General features: G+C 37.8%; 6 protein-coding genes across 6 annotated transcripts; 5 read left to right on the top strand and 1 right to left on the bottom strand.

Annotated features, from left to right (window-relative positions):
* Positions 1–755: 755 nt before the first annotated feature.
* Positions 756–3,996, top strand: LOC105961327 (putative receptor-like protein kinase At3g47110). The gene is made up of 2 exons (XM_088813012.1): positions 756–3,390; positions 3,504–3,996. Exons 1-2 carry the CDS (start codon positions 2,316–2,318, stop codon positions 3,923–3,925), a joined length of 1,497 nt encoding a protein of 498 aa, XP_088669138.1. The 5' UTR covers positions 756–2,315; the 3' UTR covers positions 3,926–3,996.
* On the top strand, positions 771–2,240 carry LOC148765477 (uncharacterized). Its single transcript, XM_088813013.1, has one exon. The coding sequence runs from the start codon at positions 771–773 to the stop codon at positions 2,238–2,240; it is 1,470 nt and encodes a 489-aa protein (XP_088669139.1).
* A 1,526-nt stretch (positions 3,997–5,522) lies between the features above and the next one.
* Positions 5,523–8,907, top strand: LOC105961326 (uncharacterized). Its single transcript, XM_088813011.1, has 2 exons — positions 5,523–8,265; positions 8,370–8,907. Exons 1-2 carry the CDS (start codon positions 5,589–5,591, stop codon positions 8,777–8,779), a joined length of 3,087 nt encoding a protein of 1,028 aa, XP_088669137.1. The 5' UTR covers positions 5,523–5,588; the 3' UTR covers positions 8,780–8,907.
* Positions 8,908–9,629: 722 nt separating this feature from the next.
* On the top strand, positions 9,630–12,030 carry LOC105959253 (putative cyclin-A3-1). Its single transcript, XM_012983312.2, has 7 exons — positions 9,630–10,208; positions 10,468–10,700; positions 10,797–10,949; positions 11,054–11,087; positions 11,189–11,338; positions 11,433–11,567; positions 11,669–12,030. Exons 1-7 carry the CDS (start codon positions 9,852–9,854, stop codon positions 11,744–11,746), a joined length of 1,140 nt encoding a protein of 379 aa, XP_012838766.2. The 5' UTR covers positions 9,630–9,851; the 3' UTR covers positions 11,747–12,030.
* Positions 12,031–13,177: 1,147 nt separating this feature from the next.
* On the bottom strand, positions 13,178–17,320 carry LOC105951697 (WD40 repeat-containing protein HOS15). The gene is made up of 14 exons (XM_012975149.2): positions 17,156–17,320; positions 16,182–16,327; positions 15,750–16,086; positions 15,546–15,640; positions 15,420–15,466; positions 15,139–15,283; positions 14,927–14,990; positions 14,666–14,824; positions 14,461–14,582; positions 14,255–14,329; positions 14,068–14,121; positions 13,901–13,974; positions 13,742–13,816; positions 13,178–13,605 (listed from the first exon to the last, which is right to left on the bottom strand). Exons 1-14 carry the CDS (start codon positions 17,214–17,216, stop codon positions 13,386–13,388), a joined length of 1,674 nt encoding a protein of 557 aa, XP_012830603.2. The 5' UTR covers positions 17,217–17,320; the 3' UTR covers positions 13,178–13,385.
* A 1,143-nt stretch (positions 17,321–18,463) lies between these two features.
* Positions 18,464–19,280, top strand: WPP2 (WPP domain protein 2). The gene has a single exon (XM_012982906.2). The coding sequence runs from the start codon at positions 18,554–18,556 to the stop codon at positions 19,109–19,111; it is 558 nt and encodes a 185-aa protein (XP_012838360.1). The 5' UTR covers positions 18,464–18,553; the 3' UTR covers positions 19,112–19,280.
* The last annotated feature ends 824 nt before the right edge of the window (positions 19,281–20,104 follow it).

The following is a 20,104-nucleotide window of genomic DNA, read 5'->3' as shown; positions in this document are numbered from 1 at the left end:
TCCCGAAATAAAATGAAAATAACTCCCAAAACGATTTCAAACGTTCGTTGCTGGAAACAAAAGCTACGAGTGCTATAAATTTTTTTCTCTACGTTATGGTGGAAAATTTACAACAAGTGAACAAGAATTGTAGTTGTGAGTTGTGAATTGTGATGCAATTGACTTGACTTTTGACTAAGTGAGTAGCCAAGCTGCAGACCACCTACGTGAAAATTGTGAATGTTATGTCATAGAGTGATCCTAGTTGTGACTAATTCAATACACGTTACTTGTAAAAAGAAGTTATCAATTTCAAAAATACGATTCACTTTGCATAATTTAATTACAATTTTTATTTAAAATATAATAATTCGTAGAAACAAAACCCATTTTTTATTTTTATTAACCTTACCAGTCCTCCTTTAAAACAAGCCCTTATAAAGAGAAACTAATACACGTGCATGTAAACTTTGCATGGCTATTCGACGTTCATTCACATTTTCAGATAGTATCTGCATGGTTATTAACTCAGAACATTTTAATTTGGGAGTTCTATTTTTGTTTTTTTCATTAAATAAATTAAATTAAATTAAATATATAGTTAATGATGGATTTAGCCGTTAATATTACTCCGTAGACTCCCAAGTCTCGTTTGCTTTCAAGACTGGGAACGAATTCGTCAATGAATTAATGCATCCAATAATAACACGCCACGTGGCAGTTTTCTTTTCACTTTTTTCATGTATATATAAATCGTAAAATCTTAATTCAGAGTTATCACAGGGAAGAAGATGGGTTCTTCTTCTTTTGGCAACTACTCCGCCATTAATATAATCCAGTTCTTCACTATTCTTCTTGTTCTCGTTACTTCTCAGCCGCCGCCGCCGCCGCCGCCGCCGTTTTCTTCTTCCCCACCAGCTTTAAGCATCACCACCGACAAGGAAGCATTGCTTTCATTAAAGTCACAATTCCTCGTCGAAATTCCCAATAACCCTCTCTCAACATGGGACCAACAAAATCTCTCTCCCTGCAACTGGTCCGGTGTTTCCTGCACCGAGCAACGAGTCACCGGCCTCGATCTCTCCGGTCTCAGAATGGCCGGTTCGATTAGCCCTTACTTAGGTAACCTCTCCTCCCTCCGATCACTCCACTTGCAGAACAATCAACTGACTGGAAAAATACCATTGACTATAAGTGGATGCAGAGATCTCATGACCTTGGAATTGATGCAGAACCGGATTTGGGGAAGAATCCCTCACGAAATCAGCCAACTCATGCAGCTTCAAATCCTGAATTTAGCCGGGAATCAGCTTTCAGGTGAAATCCCGTCGTCCTTAACCAACATTTCTTCCCTCGTCGATTTAAACCTACGCACGAACAATTTAGGGGGTTCCATTCCCAGTGATTTGTGGCGCCTTTCGAATTTGAAGCTTCTCGATCTCACCATCAACAATCTCTCCGGTAGAGTTCCGCTGTCACTGTACAACATGTCCGCCTTGGTGTACGTTGCTTTAGCTTCCAACAATTTCTGGGGCGAACTTCCTCCTGATATCGGAATCACGCTGCCGAATCTTCTAGGGTTAAATTTCTGCTTCAATAGATTCACAGGTACTATTCCTTCATCTCTACACAACCTCACAAACATACAGACCATTCAAATGGCTCGTAACTTCTTCCATGGGAGTATTCCACCAGGGCTTGGAAACCTGCCAAATTTAGAAATCTATAACATAGGATTCAACAGAATTGTCGGAAATTCGGGTCTAGATATTCTCGAGCTTTTGACAAACAGCACCCGATTGGACTTCCTCGCTTTCGATTTCAATCTTTTCGAGGGTGAAATCCCCAATTCCATAGGCAATCTTTCCAAAGTTCTCACAAAGTTGTACATGGGTGGGAATGATATCCACAGTACTATACCATCTTCCATCGGTGAGCTTAGGGCATTGGATTTACTGAATATGAGCTATTGTTCGATCTCCGGCGAAATTCCGGCAGAGATTGGGCTGTTGAACGAATTGAGGGTCTTGGGATTGGCTGGTAATAAGTTGTCTGGAAAAATCCCTAATTCTTTAGGCAATCTCCAACATCTAATCAAGATTGATTTATCCAGGAATAAGTTTGTCGGAAGCGTACCCAACACTTTTACGAACCTCCAAAACCTTATATCCATTGATTTGTCTGATAACATGCTAAATGGAAGTATTCCTATTGAAATTCTCAATCTCCCCAAATTAAGTGTCTTCCTTAATCTATCTTGAAATCAACTCACCGGTTCCATACCTGTAGAAATCGGGTCGCTAGAAAATATTGCAGTGATCAACATTTGCGACAACATGTTATCGGGCAGTATTCCTAGTTCCATTGGGAGGTGTAAGAGTTTGGAGCATCTGTCATTTGCTAGAAACATGTTGTCTGGTCCAATTCCAGACACTTTAGGATCTGTCAGAGGATTGGAAACTCTCGATCTTTCCGCAAACCAACTCTCCGGAAATATACCATTGAACCTCCAGAACTTGCAGTTGCTACAATTCTTGAATCTCTCTTTCAATAACTTGGAAGGAGAAATACCCGGTGGTGGAATTTTCAAGGATCGTTCGAAATTTCACTTCGATAACAACAAAAGACTCTGCTCGAGTTTGTCCTGTGAAATTCCCCGTCGAGGGAGAAAATCCGCCTTCATTTATATCCTAATAAGTGTTGCTGCTTTAGTGTCTATTTGTTTCGCGATTGGCTTGATATGGTACGTTCGAAAAGCCAAAAAGACGATGATCGAGGACTTGTTTGATGATGATCAATCCGGAGAGAGAAAGCCTCAAATAATTTCTTACAAGGAGCTCTGTTTTGCAACAGATAATTTCGGCGAGGAAAACCTTATCGGACATGGGAGCTTTGGGTTTGTTTACAGAGGAGTTGTGCAAGGAGTGACTATGGCAGTGAAGGTCCTCAATACTGCGGTAGCGAAACCACGAAAGACCTTTTTAGCAGAGTGTGGAGCTTTGAGATATTTGAGGCATCGGAATCTTGTGAAACTCGTCACTGCTTGTTCGAGTTTGAACTCGAAGAACGAGGAGTTTTTTGCTCTGGTATTCGAATTCATGAGCAATGGGAGCTTGGATGATTGGATAACTGGGAAAAGAAAGCATGCAAACGGGATTGGAATGACTGCTTCGGACCGACTGAAATACGCAATAGGAATTGCATCGGCGATCGACTATTTGCACAACGAAACCGAAGTGCCGATCGTGCATTGTGATTTGAAGCCGAGTAACGTTCTACTGGATTCGGACATGACTCCAAAGGTTGCAGATTTTGGTCTTGCTAAGTTATTGTTGGACGATACGGACAACCACCGATTTTCTATCAGCTGTACACACACTCTCAGGGGTTCTATTGGCTACATACCTCCAGGTTAGCTATATGTACAACTCATTTATTTTGCCATCAACTTCATGTATAATTTCTTATATATGTTCTAATTTCTTGAAAATTATTATTATTATTATTATTATTAATGTTGGTAGAATATGGATACGGAGAAAGACCATCGACAGCTGGAGATGTGTATAGCTATGGGATTCTTCTGCTAGAGCTGTTCACCGGGAAAAGTCCCACGTGTGAGATCTTCACAGAAGATTTAACACTAAAGAGTTGGGTGGAAAAGCAATTTCCGACTGATGTGGAGAAGGTTCTAGAACTTGATCTAGTTGAGGAGATGAATGATTATTGGGAGGACGAAGAAGAGGGCAGGGATTGCGGTAAGCTCGAAAGCTGGCGAGAATGCCTGACTGCGGTCGTTGGTATTGGTTTGTCTTGTGCTGCTGAGTCAGCTGATGCGCGTATGTCCATTATAGACGCACTTCGCAAGCTCAAGAATGTCGAGGAGATACTTGACAAACATCGTCGACTTGTTGATGATGGGGAAACTATATATATTGATTCTTAGTATGTAAATTCATGAAGTTAAGCCCATACAAGCACAGATTATATATATATATATACAGACAATTTTTATCATATTCGAGTCCATATGTAAATTAAAGAAATTAAACCAAAAGACGGGGCATGTTGAAAAAGACGCCGTCGTTAACAGAGCTGCGGAAAGAAAATATATAGGGCCGTATTTTTTCGACAGGGCGGCGTACAATGACTTGTGCAGAGGTGTCTTCAACAAGTGAACACGGCCTATCACCGGAACTAACATGAACAACTAGGGGTGAATTCGAACGGATTTCTTTTTTTTTTCAAATAATGAAAGATTAATCTTGATCCGTTCAAAACAAACAAGAAGTCGAAAAAATCGAAAATAAATGTATTCCGAATACGTTTTGATACTCCGGTCCATGTCATTAGTTTCATCACATCAAAAGTTTCTATGTCAATTAAGACATGTTCCCGTTTGTCAAACTGTCCAATTCATGACTTTATCAACCCTTATATGGCTTTATACATATGAAATTTGAGGCTATAAGTATTTTGAAGAAATTGTCAAACTCATAGCTTTATTAGAAAATTCTTATGGCAGTGTTTGGTTTCGTTTCTATTTCATTGTTATAATTCTTTCTCGGAAACAAATTTGTGTTTGTTAAGCTTTTTAATAATAATTTCGAAAACAATTTCTAAAGCTTTTCTCTCATCCAGATATAATTTGACTGCTACGGTAGAAAAAAAATGACTGCTAAGTAAAAAATATCTTCACTGAATAAAAAAACAAATATCATTTTATTTTTAAAATTCTTCTAAAATATAATTTTTCCAACAACTTTAAACATGATTTAACTGCTACAGTGTATCTTGTTTCGTTTCAAATTATAAACAAATATTACATTAATCCTCAAATTACTCCTTTAAAATATATTTTCCCAAAATAAAATAAAAATAACTCCCAAAACGATTTCAAATGTACGTTTCTCGAAACAAAAGCTACGAGGGCTATAATTTTTTTTTTCTCTACGTTATGGTGGAAATTTTACAACATGTGAACAAGAATTGTAGTTCTGAGTTGTGAATTGTGATGCAATTGAATTGACTTTTGACTACCTACGTGAAAATTGTGAATGTTATGTCATAGTGTGATCCTAGTTGTGACTAATTCAATACACGTTACTTGTAAAAAGAAGTTATCAATTTCAAAAATACAGTTCACTTTGCATAATTTAATTACAAATTTTATTTTAAAATATAATAATTCGTAGAAACAAAACCCATTTTTTACTTTTATTAATCTTAGTAGTCCTCCTTTAAAACAAGCCCTAAAGAGAAACTAATACACGTGCATGTAAACTTTGCATGGTTATTCGACGTTCATTCACATTTTCAGATAGTATCCGCATGGTTATTAACTCGGAATATTTTAATTTGGGATTTCTATTTTTTTTATTAAATAAATTAAATTAAATTAAATATAATATATAGTTAATGATGGATTTAGACGTTAATAATTTAATATTACTCCGTAGACTCCCAAGTCTCGTTTGCTTTCAAGACTGGGAACGAATTCGTCAATGAATTAATGCATCCAATAATAACACGCCACGTGGTAGTTTTCTATTCACTTTTTCACGTATATAAATGTAAAATCTTAATTCAGAGTTATTGCAGGGAAGAAGATGGGTTCTTCTTCTTTTGGCAACTCCGCCATTAATATTATCCAGTTCTTCACTATTCTTCTTGTTCTCGTTACTTCTCAGCCGCCGCCGCCGCCGCCGTTTTCTTCTTCCCCAGCATTAAGCATCACCACCGACAAGGAAGCATTGCTTTCATTAAAGTCACAATTCCTCGTCGAAATTCCCAATAACCCTCTCTCAACATGGGACCAACAAAATCTCTCTCCCTGCAACTGGTCCGGTGTTTCCTGCACCGAGCAACGAGTCACCGGTCTCGATCTCTCCGGTCTCAGAATGGCCGGTTCGATTAGCCCTTACTTAGGTAACCTCTCCTCCCTCCGATCACTCCACTTGCAGAACAATCAGCTCACCGGAATAATCCCCGACCAGATCGGCGGTCTCTCTCGTCTCACAACTTTAAACCTCAGTTTCAACAGCATCAACGGAGAAATACCTCCGACAATAAGCCGGTGTAGAGATCTCACCACGCTGGAATTGATGCAGAATCGGATTTGGGGAAGAATCCCTCACGAAATCAGCCAACTCACGCAGCTTCAAACCCTAAATTTGGCCGGGAATCAGCTCACTGGTGACATTCCGCCGTCTTTCACCAACATTTCTTCCCTCGTCGATTTAAACCTAGGCACCAACAATTTAGGGCCGGGTACAATTCCCGACGATTTGTGGCGGCTTTCGAATTTGAAATTCCTCGATCTCACCATCAACAATTTCTCCGGTAGGGTTCCGCCGTCGATGTACAACATGTCCTCCTTGGTGTACGTCGCTTTAGCTTCCAACAATTTTTGGGGCGAACTCCCTCCAGACATCGCAACCACGTTGCCCAATCTCCTAGGGTTCAATTTCTGCTTCAATAAATTCACAGGTACTATCCCTTCATCTCTGCACAACCTCACAAACATACAGATAATTCGAATCGCCCATAACCTTTTGCATGGGAGTATACCCCCAGGCCTTGGAAACCTCCCAAATCTAGAAATGTATAACATAGGATTCAATCGCATCGTCGGAAACTTCGATTTTCTCGAGCTTTTGTCAAACAGCACCCGATTGAACTTCCTCACTTTCGATTACAACCTTTTCGAGGGCGAAATCCCCAATTCCATAGGCAATCTTTCCAAAGTTCTCACAAAATTGTACATGGGTGGGAATAATATATATGGTACTATTCCACCTTCAATTGGTGAGCTTAGGAGCTTGGATTTATTGAATATGAGCTATAGTACTTTTATTTCTGGTGAAGTTCCACCTCAAATCGGGCTGTTAAAAGAATTGAGGGTTTTGGGATTAGCTGATAATAATCTATCTGGAAAAATCCCTGATTCTTTAGGCAATCTCCAATTCCTAACCAAGATTGATCTATCCCGGAATAAGTTTGTCGGAAGTATACCCAGCACTTTTGGGAACCTCCAAAACTTGATATCCATGGACTTGTCTGATAACATGCTGAATGGAAGTATACCAGTAGAAATCCTCAATCTCCCTGGATTAAGTTCATTCCTTAATCTATCTCGTAATCAACTCACCGGTTCTATACCTGTAGAAATCGGGTCACTAGAAAAAGTTGCAGTGGTCAACATTTCCGACAACATGTTATCAGGGAATATTCCAAACTCAATTGGGATGTGTCAGAGTTTGGAGCAACTGTCGCTTGCTAGAAACATGTTGTCTGGTCCAATTCCCGACACTTTAGCATCTGTCAAAGGATTGGAAACTCTGGACCTTTCGAGAAACCAGCTCACCGGAAAAGTACCATCAAACCTCCAGAACTTGCAGTCGCTGCAATTCTTGAATCTCTCTTTCAATAACTTGGAAGGACAGATCCCGAGTGGTGGAATTTTCAAAGATCTTTCGAAAGTTCACTTCGATAACAATAAGAGACTCTGCTCGGGTTTGTCCTGTGAAATTCCCGGTCGAAGGAGGAAATCCACCTTTACTTATATCCTAATAAGTGTTGCTGCATTAGTGTCTATTTGTTTCGCGGTTGGCTTGATATGGTACATTCGAAAAGGAAAAAAGATGACCAAGAAGGGACCGTTTGATCATCAATCTGTAAAGGGACAACCTCAAATGATTTCTTACGACGAGCTCCGTGTTGCAACTGGTAATTTCAGTGACGAAAATCTTATCGGGCATGGAAGTTTTGGGCTTGTTTACAGAGGAGTTGTGCAAGGAGTGACTATGGCGGTCAAGGTCCTTAATAATGCGGTAGCTAAACCACGAAAGACTTTTCTAGCAGAGTGTGCAGCTTTGAGAAATGTAAGGCATCGAAATCTTGTGAAACTCGTTACTGTGTGTTCGAGTATAGACTCGAAGAAGGAGGAGTTTCTTGCGTTGGTGTTCGAGTTTATGAGCAACGGGAGTTTGGATGATTGGATAACTGGGAAAAGAAAGCATGCAAATGGGACGATTGGAATGAATGCTTTGGACAGAGTAAAATGTGCAATAGGAATTGCATCGGCGATCGACTATTTGCATAACGAAACGGAAGTTCCGATTGTGCATTGTGATTTGAAGCCGAGTAATGTTTTGCTGGATTCAGACATGACTCCGAAGGTTGCAGATTTCGGTCTTGCCAAGTTATTGTTGGATACAGACAACAACCAGATTTCTCTCAGTTATACGCACACTCTCAGGGGTTCTATCGGCTACATACCTCCAGGTTAGCTCCACTTACAACAACTCATTTGCAATCAACTACATATATGTATAATATAATGATACATTTCTTGAAATTATTATTATTATTATTATTAATGTTGGTAGAATATGGATACGGAGAAAGACCATCGACCGCTGGAGATGTGTATAGCTATGGGATTCTTCTGCTAGAGCTGTTTGCGGGGAAGAGTCCCACATGTGAGATCTTTACAGAAGGTTTAACACTAAAGAGTTGGGTGGAAAATCAATATCAGACTGATGTGGAGAAGGTTCTAGAAATCGGCCTAGTTGAGGAGATGAACGATTATTGGGAGGAGGAAGAAGAAGATGGCAGGGATTGCAGTAAGCTCGAAAGCTGGCGAGAATGCCTGACTACGGTCGTTGGTATTGGTTTGTCTTGTGCTGCTGAGTCAGCTGATGCTCGTATCTCCATTAAAGAAGCACTTCGCAAGCTCAAGAATGTCGAGGAGATACTTGACAAACATGGTCGACTTGTTGGTGAAAATATATGTTGATTCTTGATTTGTATACAGTGGCTGATTATGTATACAGACAATTAGAAATTTAAAAGCATGCAGTTATTAGCATGGGATTACATGTCCATTTTAAATTTAATAAATTAAACCAATAAATTTGAGAGCAACTACGATTTATAAAAAAGCGTTATTTTCTGCTAGTATAATAAGGGATCAAATTTGGAATGAGATTTTCGATTTTGACCGATTTTAATCCAAAATTTTCAAATTTTGAACAATAATTTCAATTATGAACTTAAAAAATCTGATTTTTGAAGTTTCTATTGAATATATAAAATGTATTCAATCATATTTTAAAATTTTAAAATTCTAATTCATTTTCTTTTGAAAATCGTATTTAATAATATATGTGGATTAAAGAAATTTGAATTTTCAATTAAGGAACAAGTTTTGTCATTATAATTTTCGACATTTCAATATTTCAATTTATTCGATAACATAATTGAAATTAGTTTTCCACTTTCGAAAAAAAATTAAAATTTATCCGAGAGTACTAAATTTGATCCAATCCATACGATTTTTCTACCCCTACATTGAATAGTTGCTGAAATATTATTATCGAAAATAATTAAAAAATCTTTTTTTATTTTTAATTTTTGTTATTTCAAATTGAAAACCCTAAATTAAAGTGTGGTTACCAAATAAGAATCCCGCCCGCTCCAAATACCCAAAAGAAAAGAAACATAAAAAATAAACCGGGAAAAATGAAATCTTGAAAACATTTTCCAATTTCAAAACTTTTTTACAGCTTGCCTGCCCGGGTCAAAACTCAAAATTTGGGCACCTCAAAACCAAATTAAGAAAACCCTTTAATTTTTTTTTCAATTTTGGTTCAAAGTTTTTTCTTTTCAGCGTCTGCGCGCTCACCCCAAAAAAATTTCAAACACCTCTGCTAAATGTTAATGGCGGTACTCACCACACCATTTTCAGCTTATTATAAACTCAAAACCCATCTCCTCTCTCTCACAAACAACCCACTCGCTCTCCCTCTCCGTCTATCTCTGTGCAGTTCTATCTTGGATTCTCCATTTTCGAGCACTCTCGATCTCCAATGGCGGACCAAGGAAACTGCATGAGGGTCACCCGTTTGGCGGCGAAGAAGAGAGCGGCGGAGGCTATGGCGGATTCCGATCAGAACAAGAGGAAGAGGGTTGTTCTGGGCGAGATTCAGAACGTGCTTCCTTCACAAGATGGGGGTTTGAGCAAGAAACAGAAGCTTAGTGTTGAGAGTGAGAAGCTGAAGAGTAAGCCCAAGAGGAATGTGAAGAAATCGAAAGTGGGTCCCACTGAAACCAAGGGTTTGAAGGTGGTAATTGATCCTGCAATTGATTCGGTTGCGAAATGCGACGATCCCCAGATGTGTGGAGCCTATGTTTCTGATATCTATGAATATCTTCATACAATGGAGGTTGGTGTTCATTGCAATTTCATTTTTCTTTCCTTTAAACTTTGTTTGATTTGTTGGGTTTTTGGATTTGATTGGTGGGTTTTGTTTGGTGATTCAGATTCTTCGAAAATCGGGTTGATTTTGCTTATTTGTTCATGTATTAGGGTTTCATTGTTCTAAAAAAAGCTATCTTTTTGGCTGATTTAATCAAACCCCCACTTAAAAAAAATTGAATTTATAGTTGGGATTTATTTTAATCAATCTGAATTTTGGAATCCAGATGGAAGCTAAGAGAAGGCCGATGTCTGATTATTTAGAGAAAATTCAGAAAGATGTAACTGCAAACATGAGAGGGGTGTTGGTGGATTGGTTGGTTGAGGTGGCGGAGGAGTACAAGCTTCTATCGGATACGTTGTATCTAACTGTTTCGTACATCGATAGATTCTTGTCTATGAATGTTATTAGTCGGCAAAAGCTTCAGCTTCTTGGCGTTTCTTCGATGCTCATCGCCTCGTAAGAAACATAATTTTTCGCCTTGAAAAAAATCCCACTCTCGAGCAATCATTTTAGTATACCATAATTTTGCTGATATTGGGTTTTTGTGTATAGGAAATACGAGGAGATTAGTCCTCCACACGTTGAAGATTTTTGCTACATAACCGATAACACGTACACCAAGGAAGATGTGGTCGATATGGAGGCTCACGTGCTTAAATCCCTCAGATTCGAAATGGGGAATCCAACGGTGAAGACGTTTCTCAGGTAGGAATCTATCACCGTAGATTTGCTGTTTTGATTTCTTGTAATATCATAAGAATCCCGTTTGGCTAAAAGTCTGCTCGTTCGTTTTTTGTTTCGTCTTGCAGAAAATTCACCAGAATTGCTCAAGAAGATTTTGAGGTAAGCTTATTGCTTAGGTTACACGATTATCTTTGTTTCTTTACGACAATTTATATTAAGTGATTCATTCTCATGTATGTTGTATACTTGTCTTAATGCAGGATTCGAGTTTGCAATTGGAGTTCTTGGGCTACTACTTAGCAGAACTAAGTCTGCTCGATTATGGGTGTGTGAAATTTTTACCGTCTGTGGTGGCTGCATCGGTGATGTTCTTATCGAGATTTACGCTTCAACCTAAGCTACATCCTTGGGTAAAAACTGCTCTCGTTAAATGTTTTATTAATATTTGCAATTGTCTTTCTTGAGCTGAGTAAATAATTCGTGTTTTTATTTAAAAAAAAACAGAGTTTGGCTCTAGAAAACCAATCGGGATACAAAGCTGCGGATCTAAAAGAATGCGTGTGCATTCTGCACGACTTGCAATCGAAGAAAAGAAGTGGAGCTTTGGTAGCCGTGAGGGACAAATACAAGCAACACAAGGTTCGTATATCCACCGCCTCACACGTTTTCATTTCATTTGATGCTAACTTATTTCATATTGTATACTAACTCTGATTTTTAACTTTATTTTTCTGTAACAGTTCAAATGCGTATCGGAACTGACCCCACCATCGGAAATACCCGAGTCTTTTTTCGATATCACTAAAGATTGTAACTAGCGCACGAATTGGAATCGAAGGGGAAATGTACATAAAGTGGTGGCGTACGAAAAAGATCAACGCCTCTCTGCTTGTGTTCTTCGTTGAATCTGTATGGGGTTTTTTCTGCTACCAGCTTCGTCGGAAGGGTAGATTAGTCAATTACTAACATAGATAGGCTACAATATATGTTTTTACCTTTAGGAAGTTTTTTTTGTTCTCTTCTTCTTGATTATGATATATGTTGACATACTTGAAAATTTTATCAAGTTGATATATTATTAATGGTATTAAGCTTTTACATTACTTGTATTGTTGTTAATGGAGTGGGATTGAATTGAGAAAATTGCTTCAAAGTAAGTTCAAATTGTTGGGTAAAAAGACAAAAAAAGAAAAAGAAAATGCAAACTATATAGTATATATTTATTTGTGAGTTAAAAACTATTAAAAAATAGTATGACCATTTCGGCTAATTTTATGCAAAAAACGTTAGCTATAGCATACATTTTCTTGTGATTTTGCTCGATTAGTAAAAAATTAGCGAAATCAAATTTGAGGTAATAACACCGAGTTACTAAATATCTCCAGAATTAAAATCACCTTCCAATTATATTTGTTATAATATGTCACTTCAGGGCAAATTATGGTCACCCCTAGGTAGGACCAAATTACGAAACTCCCCCTTATTTGGGTAATTATAGCCACTCCCTCCTAAATATTTTTATGTAAAGTTTATGTAATTCAGTTATTTACCTGATATGCCTAATTGGTCCAACCCAACGGGCCTACAAATTATTTACTTACTGGGCCACGAGCCCAATATCGAAGACCACTATCACCGATGCCCAATCATCTTCAAGTAAGGTTTGAGCCCGACAATCTCAACTAAGCTATAAATAAATGTTTGAACTCATTCTTTCAGGTACGTCCTATTAATTGAGCAATACTACAACACGTATTCTCTGGACCATTTTATACTATGAGCACGTCTGACTTGAGCGTCGGAGGGGTTTCCGCCGGATCAACCCCGGCCTAGTTCACGTGTACTATGATCGCAGGTACCTCAGGATCATCAAGTTGTCAACCTACTGATCCGCTTTGCTCTCCCAGTTCATTTTCTACACTACCCCAGGTGATCTAAGTAATTAGCATCATCATTACCGAACCAAATCATATATTAAATTTGGTAAACATTATGAAATGTTGGCGTACCAAAATGTCGCTTCGTTTTACCGATTTAACTAAATTTACCTCGAAGAGGTATTTTCATAAGATAATACATAGTTGAGGGGTCGCTATAATTACCCAAACAAAAAGGGGATTTTCCTAATTTGACCATAAATCAGGGATGGCCGTAATTTGCACTATAAATATAATATCCACAGTAAAAAGTTAAAAACACCCAATTAGTATATTAGAAAATACGTAAATACAGTACACAAAATATAAATATAGCTTACAAACTTTGGTAGACTTCTTTTTTTTTTTTTTTTCTCAAACTGAAACCTTGTGTATACAACAGAGAGGGCCAATAACAAAGGTGTACATTTAAGCTAGCTACAACAACAAAACCCTATTGTATGTATCTCCAAAAAAAATCAAGATTATTTTTCAGGCACCATTGTATTTGTATATCAAAGAATCTCCCAGTCTTAAACTTCTATAAATGAAAATCGAAGACGCAAACCAAATTGTTTGCGAAACAAGCAGCAATCTTGTCGCCTTTATTGTTCCAACAAACTTCAAAGATGCCATCTTCTCCGCGGTAACTTTTCACGATTCTGGCTTCCTTCACCGACCAAACGTGCACACATTTATCCAGTGATCCACTAGCCAAATATTCCCCGTTTGGACTAAACGCAACAGAATAAACCGCATCCCTGTATTTCATTTGTTCGAAAACACAAGTTAGAAAATAAACAAAAAAAACACTCAGGAAAATCTACCAAATCATTGTTGCAGTTTAAACAAGATTATTTTAATGGTTTAATGAGCCGTTTTCTTTCTTGTCGATACCTGTGCCCATATAATGTATCGAGAATACGCCCAGCTTCCACATCCCACAGCTTTATGGTTGAATCGAAGGAAGCACTGAGAAATGGAAAAGGAGAAAGTGAGCCGAAATAAATTCAAAGATACGAAATTAGTCATTTATTTAAATTACAGAAAAATCACCTTGCCAGTACGAGTTGACGATTAGGGTTATCGGTCCCAGTCCCTGTTGGACTCCATCTGACAGTGTATATCTCCTACAAAGAGAATATGCATTCCAAAAAAACAATGATTTACCTATTTATCAAATAAAAGTACAGCAATAGACATATACAGTATTAGCATCGTACTTTGGTATGTTCGTTTAGGTTAATCAAGCAGTTGTCCTCTTTCATGGTCCATATCTGCACCATAGTAAACATATTACATACTTGATGTATTAAACTAGAAATAAACAAGATGAAAGTGAAATTGTCAATTGTCAATTATATCAATAAGACGACGAAGAACTCAATGTACACAAAAGACGCCTCTAACCTTTGCCGTAAAATCATCAGAGCACGAGGCTAGAAGGGAGCCAGTGGGATCCCATTTTATAGCATTAACTTCACCCTGAAGAAGCATTCAAATTTTCTATGTCAAGAATGCGATAGCTAAATAAAAAAACTACCATAAGAAGCACACAAACAAGATTAAAAAAAAATAGTTTCGTTATGTCGAGAATGTGTGTAGCTCAAACAAACCTGATGCCCTGCAAAAGTTTTCAATGGATGGTTTACTCCAACTTTACAAACATATATCATGCTATCACTCGAGCATGTTGCGAAAGAGAAATTGCTTCTCCAATCGACATCAAGGACAGTAGCTGGGACACAAAAAAAGTTAGCTAATATATATAATGAGAACAAATCAAGTATATGCAATAAAGAAAAAGACAGTTAAAAGCACCTGAGTGAAACTTGAAGTGTTGTTTACGTTCTGACGTCTTAACATCCCATACAATTACAGTTCTGTCCCTACTCCCACTCAGAAGAAAATCCCCTTTCTTGTTCCATTTTAAAGAGAAAACCGGCCCATTATGCTCATTCAAACTAGTAATGAAATCCCCTGTAATAAAACGACATGAAAGTATACATATATATATATCAAAAGTCTAATCTATTAGACTAACGTTCGTGTTATGTCGACCATATGAGAAACATGTCTTACCACGTTCATTCCACATCCTGACTCGACCATCGTTCGAACCTGTAGCAAGTAGTGTTCCCTCAACCTATGTAAGAAAGCATGTTATAGTAAGAGGGGGTAAAATGAGTTTTGTAAAATCTTATTAGACAGCACTTTGAATGATTAAACATCGCACTCGATATTCGTACAAAGAAACGATATGAAAAAACCTAAAAATACGAAAGAGCCCTCACATTCCAATCAAGTGTAGTCACATCCTTGCTTTCGCCGTTTGGTGTTTCCATAAAATGCCTCAATACGACATTTGAAGGTCCATTTTGCATATTGGGGACGGATGGCTTATCCACGGTCCAAATTCGGGCAGTCGAATCTCCGGCCCTGAAGAAAAATAGGAACAAGTTCATTAGTACTGCTGTCACGTGCATCGTATATTGCTAGAGAGAAGGCTTAAACATGTTAATTGTAGAGTTGGTTATAATAAATATATTAGAAGAAGTTTAGAGAGTATGCTTACCCAGAAGCAAGAAGTGAACCGGCAGGGTTCCATGCGCATGTAAAAACCTGTGAAGAACACAGGAGAGTTAGCATCTTTACATTCATGTCTTAAAAAAACATCAATGAAATAATTAATTCATCAAACCTCGGAAGTGTGGCCTCGCAACACAGTAACATCAACGTTCGGGATTGCACTGCTAGATGAAGCTATACTTGCGCAAATATCCATCGGCAGTGGCTCTATTATAACACCATTAATGATTAATGAGCATTAAAACAATAACCGAACTTTAGACAATACACATGCATTATTATTTTTAAAATAGAAAGTAAGTGAAATTCTCCTCACCTCTATCAGCTTCATTCTCCTCAAGTCTGCCGTTAATCTCATCTTCGTTATGATTAGCGTCACTTATGTCGTCAAATGGATTTTCCTTCTCTTTTCCATTTGCTATTTTCTTTTCTATCTCTATCGTCTCTCTATAGGGTTCGTTTTCTCTTTCCGCTGCGAGTCCGTGGTCGCTTCCCTCGCCATTTTCAGCATCTACTTTCTCCTTTCCCTTGGAGTTATCCTTCTGAATACTTTCCTTTTTATCGTTTACGATGTTTTGAGGTTCATTTACGTCTTTTAGTATAAGTTCAATAGGATGCCGAAACTGGAAGTTTCCATTTGCACCCAGATCACTCTGGAGGGATTCGGCAATTAAGCATCACTACAAAATTCTCAAACATGCACAAAAAAGGAGAAAAATAAACTCAATCTCACTCGTGACATTCTTACGTTATTCGGCTTCGTTTCTTTTCCAAGATACTCAATTCCTTTTTGAATAAATGTAACAAGAGCACCAGGTGGAACAGCATTTCCATCAATGGCACCTTCGCTAATTCCTGCCTCGTATTCGAATGCGAAAGCTGAATGTGTGTACCCTGAAAACCAATTATAGAAATTAAGGGCACAAACACCACACCACCACAATAACAAAGGAACTCTATCCCATCGATACGACAAACCGACGAAAATAGAATTTTACTTTACCGCACTCTACAGCATTAAATGGTCCGGGAATTCGAACGTGAAAAAGGTTTTGTCGGCATGTGCATGAATTTCAAATCTTTCAGATAATTGCATTAAAATATCGATTAGCCTGCCCGGAAAATAGGTTGCATAATACAGAACCCTAAGAACTGATATCTTTACAGCTAATTAAATCTCATATCCAAGAATAACTAAAAACTAATTGGCCATTTAATTTGAATCTCACTCACATAAGGAATAAAATGATTCTCAAAGTGCACACGATAACCGATAGAACATTCACCAGACTCTTAAAATTGCTAAGTAAAAATAAGTGTTCATAAATTTCAAGGTTTTAAATGCAACATAACTGTGTGTCTGTGTCACACCACCTTCTGGCATTGAAGAAATGATCAAGCAGAAAATTCCTAGAAAAATCATCAAAATACCAATTTTTTTTAAATAAATAAATAAAACATGTTAATTGAAATTGGAGAAGATGAATTCCCCTACTCACTGCCAAAATCATAAAGACGATCTTAAAATTGAATTAATAGTCCGATATAATCTAAAATGACAACTCCAAAAGTACAATTAAATAAAAAAGCCCTCTTTTAAAATTTAAACCTAGAAATTCAAGTTCCGTTCATAAATCCTAATCGCAAAATTAAAACTTCTGCAAAAGAATTCATACCAACAGTAAAATAGAATGCAAAATGCAGAGAAAGAAAGAGGGATACCGGATTCGTTAAGGTGACGGAAAATGAGGTAGTTTAACTCGGCGGATGTTAACGGCGTCATTTTCGCAAATCGCCGTTTGCATGTACGAACTCACGCCGGTAGTCTGCCTGTGCAGAGAGAGCGAGAAAGAAGATGTCACAGGTTCAGACGGCGTCCTTGTACACAGGTATTTGATTTTGTTTTTGAAACCTTGATATTTGCACTTGACTCCTTCATGTTTCAACTTATTGCATTCAACTTCCCTTTTTTTTTTAAATATAAGTTTTTTCGCACTTTTATTTGCAAAAATGCCCTAAATTTTTATTTTAGCTAAAAAATCTATGAAAACAATGTGCGCGTGTCTATAAAATATTGCGGCGCATTCTTCGATCATGACGGGTGATGTATTTGCGCATTTTTTGAACACAGAGGGTGATGTTTCGGCGCATTATTTAATCACCAACGGTGCGTTGTCGATTTTCTATTTTTCATCGCTAAATTTTTAAAGTTCACTATTTGATTTTGTTTTGAAACCTTGATATTTGCACCTACATCCTTCATGTTTCAACTTATTACATTCAACTTCTTTTTTTCTAGTAAAAGTTTTATACCCCATTTTTTTATTAGCTAAAAATCTATGAAAACAATATAAACGTGTTTATAAAATGTTGCGACACATTAGTTGAGCACGAAGAGAGATGTTTTGGCGCATTCATTGAACATAAAGGGCGTTTTATCGAATTTTCAAATTTTCATTGCCAAATTTTTAAGTTCACTATCAAATTTCAGTCAATTTCACAAGTTTGATATCACTTTCCAATCAACTTCAAAAAGTTCGCGACCATTTTTTTTAAATACCCAATATTCAAAAGCTCACTACAGTATCAATTTTCAGTTAATACATGAAACTTCGCTACCAATATTCATAAATTTTCTGTCGAAGTTTGTAATACTTATGGAATTTCAGAATTTATTTGATTTTCATCATTTGCATAAAATATTTAATAACACAATATAAACACATAACTCATAAGAATATGAATAATACAAAATTATTTATTGGTACAACAATGTTGGAATTATTTAAAAAACTAAATAATAATAATCTTGATACAAATTTAATTAGGAGTAATAAATGAATAATATTTTCAAAATAAAAATAAAAAAAATAAATGAATAATAATTAATAAAATACCACCGTCAAAGGTCTCAATCTTTCTTAGGTGGAGGGTCGTTTTAATCACCTAAAATATGGGCCAAGCCCACAACCGTTTTTTCTAGTCCCCCACCCACACCCATTGACCCGTTTCACTTTTGTGTTTTAACTTCACATTAAATATTACTCTTTATTATTTAATTACTTTTTCATTTTTTACTCCACAGTTAAAAAAAGGAAGAAAAAAGAAAAACGCTTAAAAATGTCAGACAACATTGAATCCGCAAAACAAATTCCTCAAACCCAAGATCTCCCCCCTTCAGCCACCGCCATGGCCGAAATCGAGCAGTCAGCCCCTCAATCCGAGACCTCAAACACCACCACCGCCTCCGCCGCCGCCGCCGCTGAGAAATACCCCAACGTCTCCTTCAGCATTTGGCCACCGACCGAGCGCACGCGCGACGCCGTGAGGAACCGCCTCGTCGAAACCCTATCGTCCCCCTCCATTCTGTCCAAGCGATACGGCACCGTTTCCCGCGACGAAGCCGTCGATGCCGCCAAGGTCATCGAGGAGGAGGCGTTCCTAGAGGCCGGGAAGGCGGCGACCACCGACGAAGAGGGGATCGAGATTCTGCAGGTCTATTCCAAGGAGATCAGCAAGCGGATGCTGGATACGGTGAAGGCTAGATCTGGAGAGACGGTGTCTGCTCCGGCGACACCGGCGGTGAATGATGAGCCGATTAAGCCCGAGGAGGAGGATGCTGGGTCCACCGCACCGCCGCACAGCGAGAAAACCGAGTCCGTTGCCGATGAGGAATGAGTAACCCTAAAATACTATTTGCCAATTTCCCCTCTTTTAATTTTTGTAATCTTTGTTAGTGGAATCTCTTTCGGAAGTTTTTTAATCGTGTTTGGGATCTACTGAGTATTACTATTATTATCATGTCAGAACATCTTGATGCTAAATATATTAGTTTAATTAGATCTTATCACATTTCCTTATTTGGTATTTGGTAATTATTTCTTGGATTTGCGTTTGCTGCATCTCATTGAATTTTCTCTCCCTTAGCTAAATGCTTTTGTGATATGAGTAGACAACCCTAGTTACTGGATTATTCTGCTTTGAATGAGGTGAATTGTACCCAGCCTTTCTTCACCGATTGGTCGATGAATTGGCTCTTTCTGAACCGTGTTCGTCCAAAAATTCGACCTAGTTGTGAAATGTAGGAGTAGGATGAACTTGGAATATGACAGTTACATATAGTGGCTTGCTTGTAGTTTCAATGTTATGTGCTCGTTAACCGGTGGAGATTCATATCAAGTAGTTTTTGGCAGAATCGATTATTAGAAGCCATAACTGTAGCTGCGAAACTTTAGAAGCAGGAAAATGTATTTTGTCATATGCCTTGGCCGATTTTGGGAAGAAGCTTTGCAGCTTAGCATGTTTGTCTTATTCGTTGGGGGAGAGATGAATGATCGGATTACCTAATTTTGCATTATGTCGACTGTAGAAGTAATCGGTATTTGGTAAAGCTATTCTTTAAAGGAAACTATAGATATTGAAATCTTGTGTTGATATATAAGTGAAATCTGCCGAAGAATCTTGCTCGCTACGTTGAGAACTGGTTGTTGATGACACGAAAGTGCTGGCTCAAATTGGCCGGTGAAAAATACCGCATAATTTTGCACCATAGATCTATACAAATAACTATCTACCGACTAGGCACACATGCACATGGATGTGTGTGTTATTATGTATAGATCGATGGTGTGGAATCTTACGGACGGGCATAACAGGAAGTCACAAGATAGC

This window comes from Erythranthe guttata, chromosome 14, assembly GCF_056151865.1.
Source record: "Erythranthe guttata isolate IM_541 chromosome 14, IM_541, whole genome shotgun sequence".
Classification (NCBI taxonomy): Eukaryota; Viridiplantae; Streptophyta; class Magnoliopsida; order Lamiales; family Phrymaceae; genus Erythranthe; species Erythranthe guttata.
This window is presented reverse-complemented; position numbering and strand designations above follow the sequence as displayed.

Bases quoted from the DNA above. Each gene is read 5' to 3' on its own strand.
- LOC148765477 (XM_088813013.1), top strand. From the start codon at position 771: ATGGGTTCTTCTTCTTTTGGCAACTACTCCGCCATTAATATAATCCAG.
- WPP2 (XM_012982906.2), top strand. From the start codon at position 18,554: ATGTCAGACAACATTGAATCCGCAAAACAAATTCCTCAAACCCAAGAT.
- LOC105959253 (XM_012983312.2), top strand. From the start codon at position 9,852: ATGGCGGACCAAGGAAACTGCATGAGGGTCACCCGTTTGGCGGCGAAG. The intron at 11,088-11,188 runs GTAAGCTTATTG...GTCTTAATGCAG, and splicing joins TTGCTCAAGAAGATTTTGAG to GATTCGAGTTTGCAATTGGA. The intron at 11,339-11,432 runs GTAAAAACTGCT...AAAAAAAAACAG, and splicing joins AACCTAAGCTACATCCTTGG to AGTTTGGCTCTAGAAAACCA.
- LOC105951697 (XM_012975149.2), bottom strand. From the start codon at position 17,216: ATGACGCCGTTAACATCCGCCGAGTTAAACTACCTCATTTTCCGTCAC. The intron at 14,583-14,665 runs GTGCTTTTAACT...TTTGTGTCCCAG, and splicing joins ACACTTCAAGTTTCACTCAG to CTACTGTCCTTGATGTCGAT. The intron at 14,122-14,254 runs GTTAGAGGCGTC...ACTATGGTGCAG, and splicing joins CTGATGATTTTACGGCAAAG to ATATGGACCATGAAAGAGGA.
- LOC105961326 (XM_088813011.1), top strand. From the start codon at position 5,589: ATGGGTTCTTCTTCTTTTGGCAACTCCGCCATTAATATTATCCAGTTC. The intron at 8,266-8,369 runs GTTAGCTCCACT...TAATGTTGGTAG, and splicing joins TATCGGCTACATACCTCCAG to AATATGGATACGGAGAAAGA.
- LOC105961327 (XM_088813012.1), top strand. From the start codon at position 2,316: ATGTTATCGGGCAGTATTCCTAGTTCCATTGGGAGGTGTAAGAGTTTG. The intron at 3,391-3,503 runs GTTAGCTATATG...TAATGTTGGTAG, and splicing joins TATTGGCTACATACCTCCAG to AATATGGATACGGAGAAAGA.